A 12,283-nucleotide genomic window follows, 5' to 3' on the forward strand; every position below is an offset into this window, starting at 1 on the left:
GAAGCTGTCCACAGCCTCTGCAGCATGAGTTTAATCCCTGGCCGGCCAGGGAGCTGCCCACATGGCGCAGCAAACCTCTCCTGTCTCACCCGCTGCTCCCTTCAGCAGTGTATTTTGGTCATTCTGCCTGTTCTGCTCCCCACCCTGTCTCTGGTGAATCCTCTAACCCCTCACATCTGTGGCCTGTACCCTAGTTCTTGTATGCATAAATAAATAAATCTTTAAAAAAATAACAAAAAAACGAGGACTAAGTTACTCTGAGCAAATGACTACATCTCTGGGTACAATCACTTTTTCAATCAATACAATGGGTTGGTCCTTGAGCTGTTGGTCAGTGCTGATGTTCATAAAATAGCTAGTACTGGCGTCTGGCATGAAGCAGGAATGCACAAAAGCGTACTTTATATGTTGCTTCCTCTCTTGAAAGAAGCTTGGGAAGCATTGCTGGGAAGACTTGGTGAGATAAAGGCCCTCAAACTCCCCCAGCACCCAAGACTCAGACTGGGTGCTGTTGGCTCTGTCTGACCTCTCTTAGCTAGCTCTCTACTCTCTACTTCTGCAGACCTCCTGCCTCTCCCAGCTTCCCCTTCTTGGGGGTTGGGAGCGGGGGAGGGAGATGCGAACCTTTGCAGTCTTATGGCTTCTGGCTCTGGCCCCCAGGAAGCAGCCATTCCTCTATCTGTGCTAATGGGATCCTACTCATCTCCTACCCACTCAGTGGGATGTGGTTGGCATTCACCTTGGCTCTATCTATGCATACAGCTGCCATATTTCCACAAGGTCTGTGACACAAGGTCAGGCACAGCCTACCTCCAGGTTTGAGAGGAATCCTAAGAGAGCCTGAAAACCAATGTGAGGAATAAAATTGTCAAGCCATACACTGCGTTGTATACACTAGACCTTGTTCTGAGCACTGTACACAAATTAAGCCACTTAATGCCTACGATACTAGTATTATGGTTACCTGTTTTTATCAACCTAGGAAACCAGACACTGTTATTTCCATAATTAAAAAAATAAAAAATAAGCAGCGGTAACCACGGCAAAGACAGGTGAAGTGACTTTTCCGAGGTCACACAGCTGGTGAGTGGAGGGTGAGGTGGGTTTCATATCCAGCCAGGCTGCTCCACTGGCTATGCTTTTAACTACTATTTTTTGAACAGTTTCTGGAAAAAATAGTTGAAATTGGGTTGGCCAGGACATTTGCCAGTAAGCGCGCTGACATGCATTGAAGGCTTACTGGGTATTGGGCATCCTGCTACCCACCATCATGGGACGCAAAGATGGGAGGGTAGTTAACTTACCAACAAGGGGAAATCATTGTCAACACTGTCAAATATGCAGTACCTCCACCTGCAAGCAATTCAGTTACTCTTGACATACTCTTTGAGTCTCTAACACGTCTTTCCCAGGCTTCATTTTCACCTGCTCAACAGACAACAGGGAGCAGCTTATGGCTCCAGGGTCAGATATTCTTGTTTAAATCACAAGTCTGCCTCTTTTTAGCCAAGTGATATTGGTCAAATTATTTGGTCTTCTTAACCTCCCCCCATTTCCACATCTATAAAATGGGGAGGACGCGGGTCTGGGGACATCATGTGGGTGAGTGAGTTCATGGGTGTGCCATATAGAGCCTGGTACTGAAAAAGCATTGACCAAATGTTGGCTGCCATTGTGACTGAAAGGAGCTATATATTTGATTTCTTCCTAATCCAGACGCCCTGGCCTGGCCTGGCCCTGTAAATCTAAATAGGCTGATGATACCTGCACCATCGTTAATTCCTGTCTGTCTAACCCAGAAGGTATTTACAAGGCTGTGGCTTGCAATGCTTGCTTAAAAAGTTCCATAACCAACTCGCCCACTTTCTGCCAAGGCCCTGCTCCATTTCACTCTCACACCCTGGAATCCCTTGAAATCCCTCCTCTGGGGGTGAGAATGCTAAGCTCATCTTAAAACCAAAGCTCTGGCTTCTTTAATCCTCTTACCTGGCTCTTTCCTCTGCAGAATTAATTGCTGCCGATGGCTTTATTAATGTCTCGGGCAGCCAAGGCATCCTTAGGGCATTCTGGGGCGGTGGGAATTGTTTGGGTAGGTCGCTTGTTCTGGATGCACCTTTGGGCTGGGCGGCACTATGGCTGCAGGGTGACAACTTTGGTGCCTGTAGGGTGAGCCTGTAGGGTGATAACCCTGTGGCCCTGTATCTCTGAGAGACTTGCCAGCTGCTGGAGGGACACCCACAGAGAAGCAGGGGTGGCCCAGGCACAGCTCAGGTTCTAGTTCTGCCCTTGTCCTCAGAGCCTCGGTGTCCTCTTCCCTAAATGGGAGTAAGCCTGCCTTGGGGATCTCATCGGGCTGTCTGGGTGTAGGATTACTGTCATTTTGCACCCACAGAAGGGGAGCATCATTTATTTCAAACCTCTAGTGCAGGTAGGGACGGAGTGTGTTGTATTTACATACATTTGTGGCCCCGTGCTTAGTGCTGAGTGGGCTTGGCACAAGACATAACCATTCCTTGCCCTTAAAAGTCCCATTTAATATTTTTTGAGAGGCATGCTCATGCCCACAAGCTCATCATTCTGTAGCCATGAAGGTAGAGAAACAGCAGAGATCACTGGACTGTGGGATACACTAATGCTGGACGGGGCACAGGCTACGCAGGGGAGGTAGGGGTGGAGGGTGGTGCCCAGGCCCCATCTTGACTGGAGCACCCTCAATTGTGGACTCAGGGGGTAGCCCCACGATGGTTTAAGTGGACCCAGAAAGACAACCACTGCTAATCAGCTTCTCCCCACGTTTGGGCTGTTGCTATTTCAAGAAGGGGAATCTCCCCTTCCTAAATCCTTACCTCCTTGTATAACTGACAGAGAGCTGGCCCAGCCTCAGCCCTGAGCAGGCACCAGTAGCTACACTCAGACACAGAACATGGTTTCTACTGTCTTTATTTTGATAGTTTCTAAATGTGGCAAGGGAGCCTGGTCAACCAGGTATAGTAGGGGTATAAGACACAAAGTTTCCTCTTAGCAATCCCATTGAAGTAAAAATAAATAACAATGTAAAGAATACATCCATAATAAAAGGGGGCTGAAAAATGGCAGGAATGATGAGAAAAGGATGCCAATGACTAGAAATGGGCAATAGCCTCATGGCTGGCACCCTGGAAGCTTATCACACGCCCTGCACTCACCATGTACACGACTCTATGGGGTGTCTTCACCAAGGTGACTGCTTGAGGGTACTCCACCCAAGTAGCCTGCAGCCAATCATGGATGCCAGATGCTGAATAAACACCTCCCCATCCTTGTTTTTTAAGTTGTCGAAGGAGGGGCAATTTCTGTTCCCCAGAGCTCTCGGCAGGTGCCCACAGTGGGTAACGTGCTTAAATGCACACTTGTCATCAGCCTCTTCCCTTGCCTATCTCATTTCCCCAATTCTCTACCTGTGTTTTCGATGGTCCTCTTAAGTAAAATCACTTGCACTGGAATTTTTGTTGCAGGGAATGCATCTGGGGAAACCCAAACTCAGATTGAGGTGCCTCCTGCAGCCTCACCTACACCCACCACGTAGTTCATGAACCCCACCCCATCCCTTGCAGACCTCAGGTGCATGGAGTCCAGTTTGGGTGTCAGGACAGAGATTGCAAGGGTCCAGGTAAGAGAAAAGGCCCCCTCTTGAAGGGTTCTGCAGCCTGTCAGGGCCCTGTGCCCCACTCCCCCCATGCCTTCTTCTTCCTGCCCCCTCTTCTTTTGGACAGATCTGAAAAGCAGATATCCCCCAGTTGAGCCTTAGGCAGTCCTGTCCTTGCAAATCCTGGCTGGGGGGAGGGGGGGCCGTGATGAGCTAATCCCACAGAGGAGAGGAGACAGAAAGAGTAGCCTTCCAACAAGCAGAGGCCTGCCCCCCAGGGGCTCCAGGAACCAGAGAAGACTTGGTCGGGAAGCTGCTGAGCCAGCCTGGAGACAAGGGCGCTCTAGTCTCACCCCAGCCAAACTCCAAGGGAACTCACAACACCCATAGCTGCTTCTGCTTAAAAACAGAATGCCTGCTCCAGGCAGAAAATGTGGGACATAAAGAGTCACCTCCCTCCTCCATCCAGATAAATCCATTATTTATAAGTTGACATTTTGGTATAGTCCCTTCTGTTTTCTGTGCCTAAAGAAATGTATATTTTGTTTTTTGCACCTGGTTGAGGTCATACTGAACACACCATTTTGTCCATTTTCTAAAAAAATTATTATTATGTCACAAGCATTTCCATAAAGTAATAATTTGGGGTGGTGGGGCTCATTTGTAGTGGCCATAACGTGGCTTAGGAATACTCAGCTCCCTTTTCCAGGCCCTTGAAGCTGTTTACAGATAGACTTTCCCTCATTCTTTCGTGGCACTGCCCCCCTCCTTAGTGATCACTCTGGACACCCCAGGGACCATCACAGTCACCCTCCCCCCAATTCCTTAGCCTGGGAACGCTTTGTCCGCAAACCCTCTGTCACATGGGCTCCTCCCCACTGTTCTTTTTCTCCAAGAGCTGACTGAGGCCACTGGATCCCAGACCTTGGCCCTCAGGGAGAGGTGGGGGGGAGGGAGGGGAGCCAGGGGCTACTGGCCTAGGACATCACACCCACCGGCTCACTCAGGGTCACTCAGAGGTGGGTGGCTTTCTGTACTCCAGATCTGACCATCTGGAGGCCAAGTCCCGCCTCCAGCACTGGAGGCCAGGCCACCTGTGTCTGTCACTTCCTTGGGGGAGTCTCAGTTTTCTCCTCTATAAAGTGGGCTTGCTGGTAGGTGTCCCAGTGGTCTCTCCCCCAGCATGAATGGGTGGGAGGTGAGCACATGAACAGGTTTTGTCCAGCAAACAGAGCTGACCTCGAGTTGTTCCCAGGGGCCTGGTGATGAAATCCAGAGCCCTTTCCCAAGTAGGACCTGACCTGGAGCAGAGAGGCTGCTGAGCAGGAGGAAGGAAGCCAAGTCCCTCCCCACATCCCAGCTCTGCTGAGCTCAGATGTGGGGGTGGGGGCTGGTGTCCAGGAGGAAGTCCGTTCTGGCCTTGACAAGGCACCCAGCAGGGCGGCCTGGCATTTCAAGGGCGAGGGCCCTTCTGCCCACTGTCTCTAGGGAGCTGGTGAGCGTTAACAAATCCCCTGCAATTTGCACCCACCAATCCTGCCTGCTTGCCGGGCGGCTGTGAGCCGTTTTTCACGCAGAGCTGCGCACAGCTTTGTCTTGGAGAGACAGCTCTGGCAGGGTGTCCCTGAATGAAGCCATTTGTCCTGTCTCCGGTGATGGTGACTAGAAGGTGGCTGTGTGCTCCGGGATGGGCAGAGACAGAGGCGGGTGGAGTGAGGACACGGGGGGGAGGCGTGAAGGAGGAGATAGGCCAGGAATGTCCCCACCACCGTGCGGGGTCTGAGAGTGCCTCATTCAGCCAGGTGGGACCTAGAAGGATCTTTTTCAAAGACAGGGGGACAGTTTATGACCCTCCTCTCTTGCTTAAGGAGTCCTGGGTAGAAGCAGCGCACATGACCCAGCTGGTCTCTGGTGTCTGTGTCCCTTCCCAACCCTCACCCCAGGTCTGGGGGGCAGGTCTCTCTCTGAGCTCTGGGCTGCAGCGCAAGTTGCTACAGAAGCCCCGGATCCTCTTCCCCAGTCCTTCCGTGGGCCTCGGGCTACAGACCTGGGGAGGAGAGGCAGGGACCCCATCACGTTCCTGATTCTTTATCTCCTGCACTGTTTGGGGTTGGGGGAAGAACATATCTCCGACCCCTTCCCGTTGACTGCTGTTGTCTGGAGGTTATCAGCACCTCAGAGAAGCCACACCGAGTAGATGTTGGGTTGACACAGCAAGGGATCCACTCCTGGGCCTGGGACGCAGGCTGCCATGTGGGGTGTGAGGGTGCTTAGAACAGAGGTCAGAAGCACACGTGTCCATAGCAGGGGGATTGGTGGGTTTCCAGCTGCAGGAGATGTTTGGGGTGTGAGACAGTGGGGGATGGGTAGCACAGCACCTGTTTGAGGGGTCAGCCACCACCCAATCAGCTGTGGGTTGTAGGTCCAAGATTCCCATCCCAAGGAGCCGGGCGTTTGACTTGACAGTGCAATCTCCCAAAAATCAAATGTTAGCAGCTAAGGTGCATCTTTTAAGCCTTCAAGCAGTGGGACCTCAGGTATCTATGAACCACATCTGGCCCAAAGCTGAATGATTGGCAAGTGCCCTCTGCTGATCCCTAAGGGCAGCGGACTTCCTCTCCCTGGGTGTCTGCCTCTTCTAGCTCTAACCTCTCTGAGTTCATTGGTTCTCTTCTCCAAATATCTGAGTTCATTGCCGCCTTCTCCCCAGGATGTCCCTAGGATGTCCTGATACCACTCACACACACACACACACACACACACACACACACGCAAGCATGCAAGCACACAAGCACACACATGCACAAACACACACACATACACATACCTCTCTATAGTTTCCACTCACTATGCTATGCTAATAGCCTGGTGTCCCTCACCTCTCAGGACGAGAGCCTAGGGAGACAGGCTGGAGGTGAGGACTTGCAGTGGACACCCCAATCTCATCTGATCTCTGTTGCTGTCTTGCTGTGATATGGACCAGGTTCCCCCTTCCCTGGGCCCTTGGCTCACCCTCCCTTGGGTTCTGATGTACCTACTCTATTATTTTAACACACTGCCGGGCTATTCACAGGGGTCAGCTGAGAGGACACAGGGATAGAGGGGATAGTGGCTGAGGGATGCCTTGGGCTCTTGGGGGACTCGGACACAGCAACTGCCTGGTGCTTGGCGCCCACGTAGCCAGCAGGCGTGGGCCCGCGCGGTGCCGGGGAGGCTGACATTTCAGCGTTGCCTGCCAAGTCACTGAGGGCTGGCACGCAGTGGTGGGTGGGGTGGGCATGCTGTGGTCTCGGGGGGCCAGGGGATGCACAGGCAGGTGACCTTCTGTTCTGAGGCAGAGAAGGGAAAAACGGGCCCCCAAGGACCTTTCCAACCAGGAGGCTCCTGGTGAGTGTGCGCGTGTGCACATGCTCCCGTGTGCGAGCACACAGGCTAAAGGCTGCACCAGAACAAAGAGCTGGGGGCTGGGTATCTGAGGGGCCCACGTGGAGACGCCTGACTTGGCGGTTTGCTGCAGTGTCTGCTCTGCGCTCACGCTCCATCTCTGTCTGTCTCTCTCTCTCACTCACTCTCTCTCTCTTTCTCTCTCTCTCTCACACACACACATACACACACCCGCACAGCACTGCCCCCAGGCCTGAGCTCCTGCTCCAGAGTCCACCAATGCCGGCATGCACAGCCCAGCCCAGCTCCCCACCATCTCCCCTGACAAAGCACCGCTCCTTGCTGTATGATCTCATCCCATCGGCCCTCATCTGGCCTCAGCTTGGCCTCCTGACAAGAGAGACAGACAGGGAGATGGAGCAGGAGAAGAGGTGGGGGAAGCAGAAGGGGAGAGAAGGGAGAGACACTCAAGGGCACAAGTACCAGCCACACAGAGACATGCACCCCCACAGAGGCACTTGCAGACATGCATACCACATCCAACATGCACAGACACGCTCCCCCTACACATATGAACATATATGCTCCCCACCTCCCACAGACATGCCCTTTGCCACACACACACACACACACACACACACACAGAGGCATGTGTACAGCTTCCAACACACACAGACATGCTCACCAACACACAGAGAACATACACCACACAGGGAGGAAGTCTGAGGGAAGACAGAAGAGAAGGCTAGACAGAGACAGACATACAGACGTCAGAGATTCCTCAGAGAGAATGGTGAGGGGCAGACTGGAAGGGAGAAAATGGCACAAGCCAGTCAGACAGAGTGGGAGTTGAGACAGAGACTGAGAGACAGGAGGGTGGAGAGGCTCAGCAGGCTGGTGCAGGAGCTCCGAGGACGAAGCAGGCTCTGCGCTGCAGACACTGGCCGGGGAGACCTCAGTCAGCTGAGGGGTATGCCTGGCGTGACTGCAACACATGCATACCTGAGGCTGCAGGGACCCTCACGGCTGCAGCCAGAGGTGAGTTACAGCAGGTCACATGGCCCCTTGCAGAGCCTGGGGAGAGAGGGGTCTTGCTGGGGCAGCAGAAAGGTCTTTAGATAGGTGGGGAGCCAGGTTGGGGAAGAGACAGATAAGCCAAGAAGGCAGGATGCAAAATAACATTTGCTCAGCACCCACTGTGTTAGCTGGGCCCCTCATTTCCATCATTAGGGGATCTCATTTAATCCTAGCAGGCAGTCTGAGGTAGATGCATAACCCATTCTTTACAGGTGAGGCCACAGATCTGGGGGGTGGGCAACATGATCAAGAGTGGGCCAGTGCTGGAGTGGTCTCTGGAACTCGGGTTCTCTGCTTTGCTCCCCCAGCCTCTGCCTCTCTTATGGCCCAGACTGCGTGGGCGGGCCCTTCACCCTGCCAGTGAAATGAGCCTGGAAGCCTCCTCCCTCAGACTGGTGCCCTGCCTTCTGGGAAGATGGGTTGGGCAGGGGAAAGACTGGGATCCTGAAAGCTGTGAGGCCCACACCCGTGTGTGTGTGTGTGTGTGTGTGTGTGTGTGTGTGTGTGTGTAGCGGGGGGGGGGTGCCTAGTCACGGCTGTCAGAGCTGAGGAGAATTTAACTCCTAATGAGGGAACTCAAGTGATAGCTAAGCCTCAGGCATTGCTGGGCCTCAGTGTTCTCAGCTGCAGAGTGGGGACACTAAAAACTGGCCTCAGGGCCCCAGGGCATATCATGTGACTTAGTAGACACAATGCACAAGAAAGGTTTCTGTAGCCTGTAAAAAGCTGCACACAGCTGGGGATACAGGTGGAGTACAGACAAACCCCTGTTTCAGGACAAGAAGCAAGGAAGGAAATCCATTCAGAGGTAAGCAGGGCCGTGATAGACTTCAGTCAAGTAAAGGTCCCTCCCAAACATAGTGGCTTCCTAGCTCCTGGCCCATGAGAGCTGAGGGCTCCTAAATCTGGGTCCCCAATCAGTCCCAGGTTGAGCTGTGGTGGTGTAGGCACAGCCTGAGACCTGGACTCAGGAGTTCATGAGTTCAAGGCCCAGTGCTACCACTGATGAGCTATGTGACTTCAAGTAAATCACAAGACCTCTCTGAGCTTCAATTCCTCATCTGTAAATGTACGTAATACCCTGTGTCTCATGGAGCTGGGCACTGAAGTAAAACAGAGTGCACCCAGCATGTACCAGTAAGGGCATAAGCGACCCCGGCGTCAGGGTTGGGGGTGGCTGAAGAGGGAGCAGTGGGGGCTTCAGGGACAGTCCTTTCCTGTTTTCCTCCTACCCCTCTGGCCATGTTTCCTTGTCTTAGTTTGCTTCTTCCATATCCCTTGGATTCAGCCTTTCTCTTCACTTCATATGAAGTGGAGCCTTTCTGGTCTAGCCACCATCATCCTCACCCTGACCTCCCCAAGCCATCTGTCAACTGGCCCCTGCAGCTGCTGGTCCCCTGTGCAATCTGTCCTTTTGTAGCTGGAGTGATCTTTGAAAAATGAGAATTTGGTTGTGAGCTTTCTTGTTACTCTTAGGAAAAAGACTTCAATTTTCAAGACAGGCTCTGGGTCTAGTTGCTGTTGACTTCTGCCTCTGGGCACTGGAACCACAGCCCTCTCAGTTGTGCCAGAAGCCATGTTCTCATCCCAGGGCCTTTGCACAGCTGGTTCCCTGTATCTGGGAAGAAACTTGTCCTCCTAATCTTCATCTACTCAACTTTTACTCAAACTTCAAGTCTCTGGGAGTCTTTTCCCTACCCCTGAGTGGTCTCCTAGCACCCCTGACTTTTCCTTCAAGGCACTTATCATAGCTTGGATTACATCCACACATCCACACTGTTGATTGTTTGATCAATACTTTTCTCTCCTTCTAGAGAGCTCAGGAAACTCCAGCCTATGAATCTGCTTTTGAAAATACATTTTACTGGAACTAACCACACTGTCTGGTTGCTCTTGTAGCGCCTGGAAGGCCCTCAGTATTGACCATCTGGACCTTTACAGACAATGTTTGTTGGCCCCTGCTTTAGACTGCAGGTTCCCCGAGGTGAAGCCATATCTGTTTCCCTCCTCATGGTAACCCAGTCCTGGCTAGGGGCTGGCACAGAGCAGGCCCTCAGTGGAGACTTAAGTTATTATTAAAACTGCAGATTCCATCACGAATAGACATAACTCATGACATTCAAAGACCATTTTCTGGCAAGTGGTTCACTACAATAGCGGTATCCCAACACAGCCGGCCCGTCAAGCAACTCCGAGTAGCTATTAGCTAATGAGACCTCCATGTGCCTCTAACCAGTGACCCACGACCCGCACGCACAGACAATAAACACACACAGAAGGGAGAACAAACCCGCACTCGAGACATTGTGGGTTTAGCAGATTGATGAAAACACAACGTGAGATATCATTTAAACACTTTCATTAAGGCTGTTACTGTATATACCCCAAAGAACTGATTGACGAATACAGAGAAAACGTCTGTTTTATTGTTGTACAGAGGAAATAATTGATTTTTTTCTTTCTCAATGCATTATTCTGACTCGATAAAGAATGTTAACAACATGTAGACACTGTGCTTGGCACTGTACATATTTCGAGAACTTACAATGACACCTGCAAGGTAGGTCTCATTGTCACTCCTGCCTCCCCAGGGGGATAAACTGAGGCTCAGAGTCCATGCCCCTAGTAAATGACAGGGCTGGTTGTCACCAGTCTGTTCAGTTAAAGCCTACATTGCACCCCCTGCCTAAGCAAGAGACTGAGGGTGGTGGCAGATGTAGAATTATACCTTTAACATGCTTATAGCCCTCACAGACAGAATCTGCCCCCTGGGCTGCAGAGTTGCAATGCAGAATACTGTGCAGAGCAGACTTTTAGAACCCTGGAGGAACTGATTCGTTCTTCATTTTAATTTGTGCTTTTTAAAAAATAGATATATATTTTTGGTGGTGGTGGGGTGGATATAGTGGAGAGTCAGTGTTAAGAATGCTGACGCCCTAGCACAGGACTGGGCTTAAATCCCAGTGCTGCTATTTTCCAGGTGTGTGACCTGGGGAAATCTCTTCAGCTTCTCTGAGCCTCATTTCCCCATCTGTAAAATGGGGATGATCACAGTGCTCTGGCCAAGGACATACTTTGGTGATCCAATGAAGTGATGCACTTCTGCCTTCAGCACAGTGCCTACTGTGGGGGCCAGGGTACAAGCCCTTCAGTGTCCCTGAGGTACCTCCACAGGTAAGAATAGTTCTCGAGATCAGGGACAAGCCTCACAGTAGGCTCCAGAGTCCAGCATATGAGCAATGGATGCTCAGGGGCTCACAACATGCCTGGAAAAACCGAGGTTCCAGCGTATAGGGGTGGCAGCCAGTCTGGCTTAGAGTCAGTTCCCCACCCATCTCCCCATGAGGTGATGGAGCCCCAGGGGGCACCTACCGGCAGACTTCGGAGTGAACTTGTCTCGGTTGGCGGCACACACAGCCAGCAGTCTGTAGCCGAGGTCCAGGTCGAACCCTTGCTGAGCTGCCACCCGACTGACCACCTGCCAGGGAAAGAGGGAGGAAGGGCAGGGGTGAGCTATTGCTTGTGTCAAGTCTCTGAGTCCAGAATGTGGATATCCATTTTACAGGTGGGCCAGGTGAGGCAAAAGGGTTAAGGCTGGTCCCCAAGATCAGGTAGAGCCGGAACTCAGACTATGCTTTGTCTGGTATTCATCAAACACTAAGAAGTACCTCTTTCATGAGAGTTGGGTCCCGGTCCCTGCTCTCAGGGGTTTCCAGTCTGGTGTGTGGGGAGTAGGGAATGGGGGGAAACCCCAAAGTCCAGGCCCTACTGCTTTCAAGGCTCATATCTGTCCACATTCTAAAAGTTGGTTGGGGGCCTCCCCAGTGGCGCAGGGGTTGAGTGCTGGGTTGCGAAGCTGCCTGCAGCCTCTGCAGCGCCGGTTTGATCCCTGGCCACTGGGTGAGGGTCCCACATGGTGTGCAGACCTTTCCTGCCGCCCACTGCTCCCCTCAGCAGTGTATTTCGTCAGTCTGCCTGCTCTGCTCCCAGCTCTGACTCTGGTGAACTCTCTCACCCTCCCGCGCTTCTGACTGTACCCAGTGCTTGTATAAATAAATAAATAAATCTTTAAAAAAAAAAAAAAAAAGTTGGTTGGGGATGCAGTACCGGTACCGAGTTTGCAGCAGCCATCTGTCTTTCCAACCCTTTTCCAAGGCTCTGGTTCCCAGGAATTCTCTCATGCCAACCATCCCTCCT

At 52.0% G+C, this 12,283-nt stretch overlaps 1 protein-coding gene across 5 annotated transcripts in view; it reads right to left on the bottom strand.

The window, feature by feature from the left end:
• Positions 1-12,283, bottom strand: part of ZMIZ1 (zinc finger MIZ-type containing 1) — a 227,217-nt gene that overhangs the window by 82,588 nt on the left and 132,346 nt on the right. For all 5 annotated transcript variants that reach the window (XM_037496163.1, XM_037496161.1, XM_037496164.1 and 2 more), the window contains one exon: positions 11,459-11,564. In XM_037496163.1, the coding sequence (XP_037352060.1) occupies positions 11,459-11,564 (106 nt within the window). The remainder of the gene's footprint in view (positions 1-11,458; positions 11,565-12,283) is intronic.

This window comes from Talpa occidentalis, unplaced genomic scaffold, assembly GCF_014898055.3.
Source record: "Talpa occidentalis isolate TD23 unplaced genomic scaffold, MPIMG_talOcc4v2.1 talOcc4.8, whole genome shotgun sequence".
Classification (NCBI taxonomy): Eukaryota; Metazoa; Chordata; class Mammalia; order Eulipotyphla; family Talpidae; genus Talpa; species Talpa occidentalis.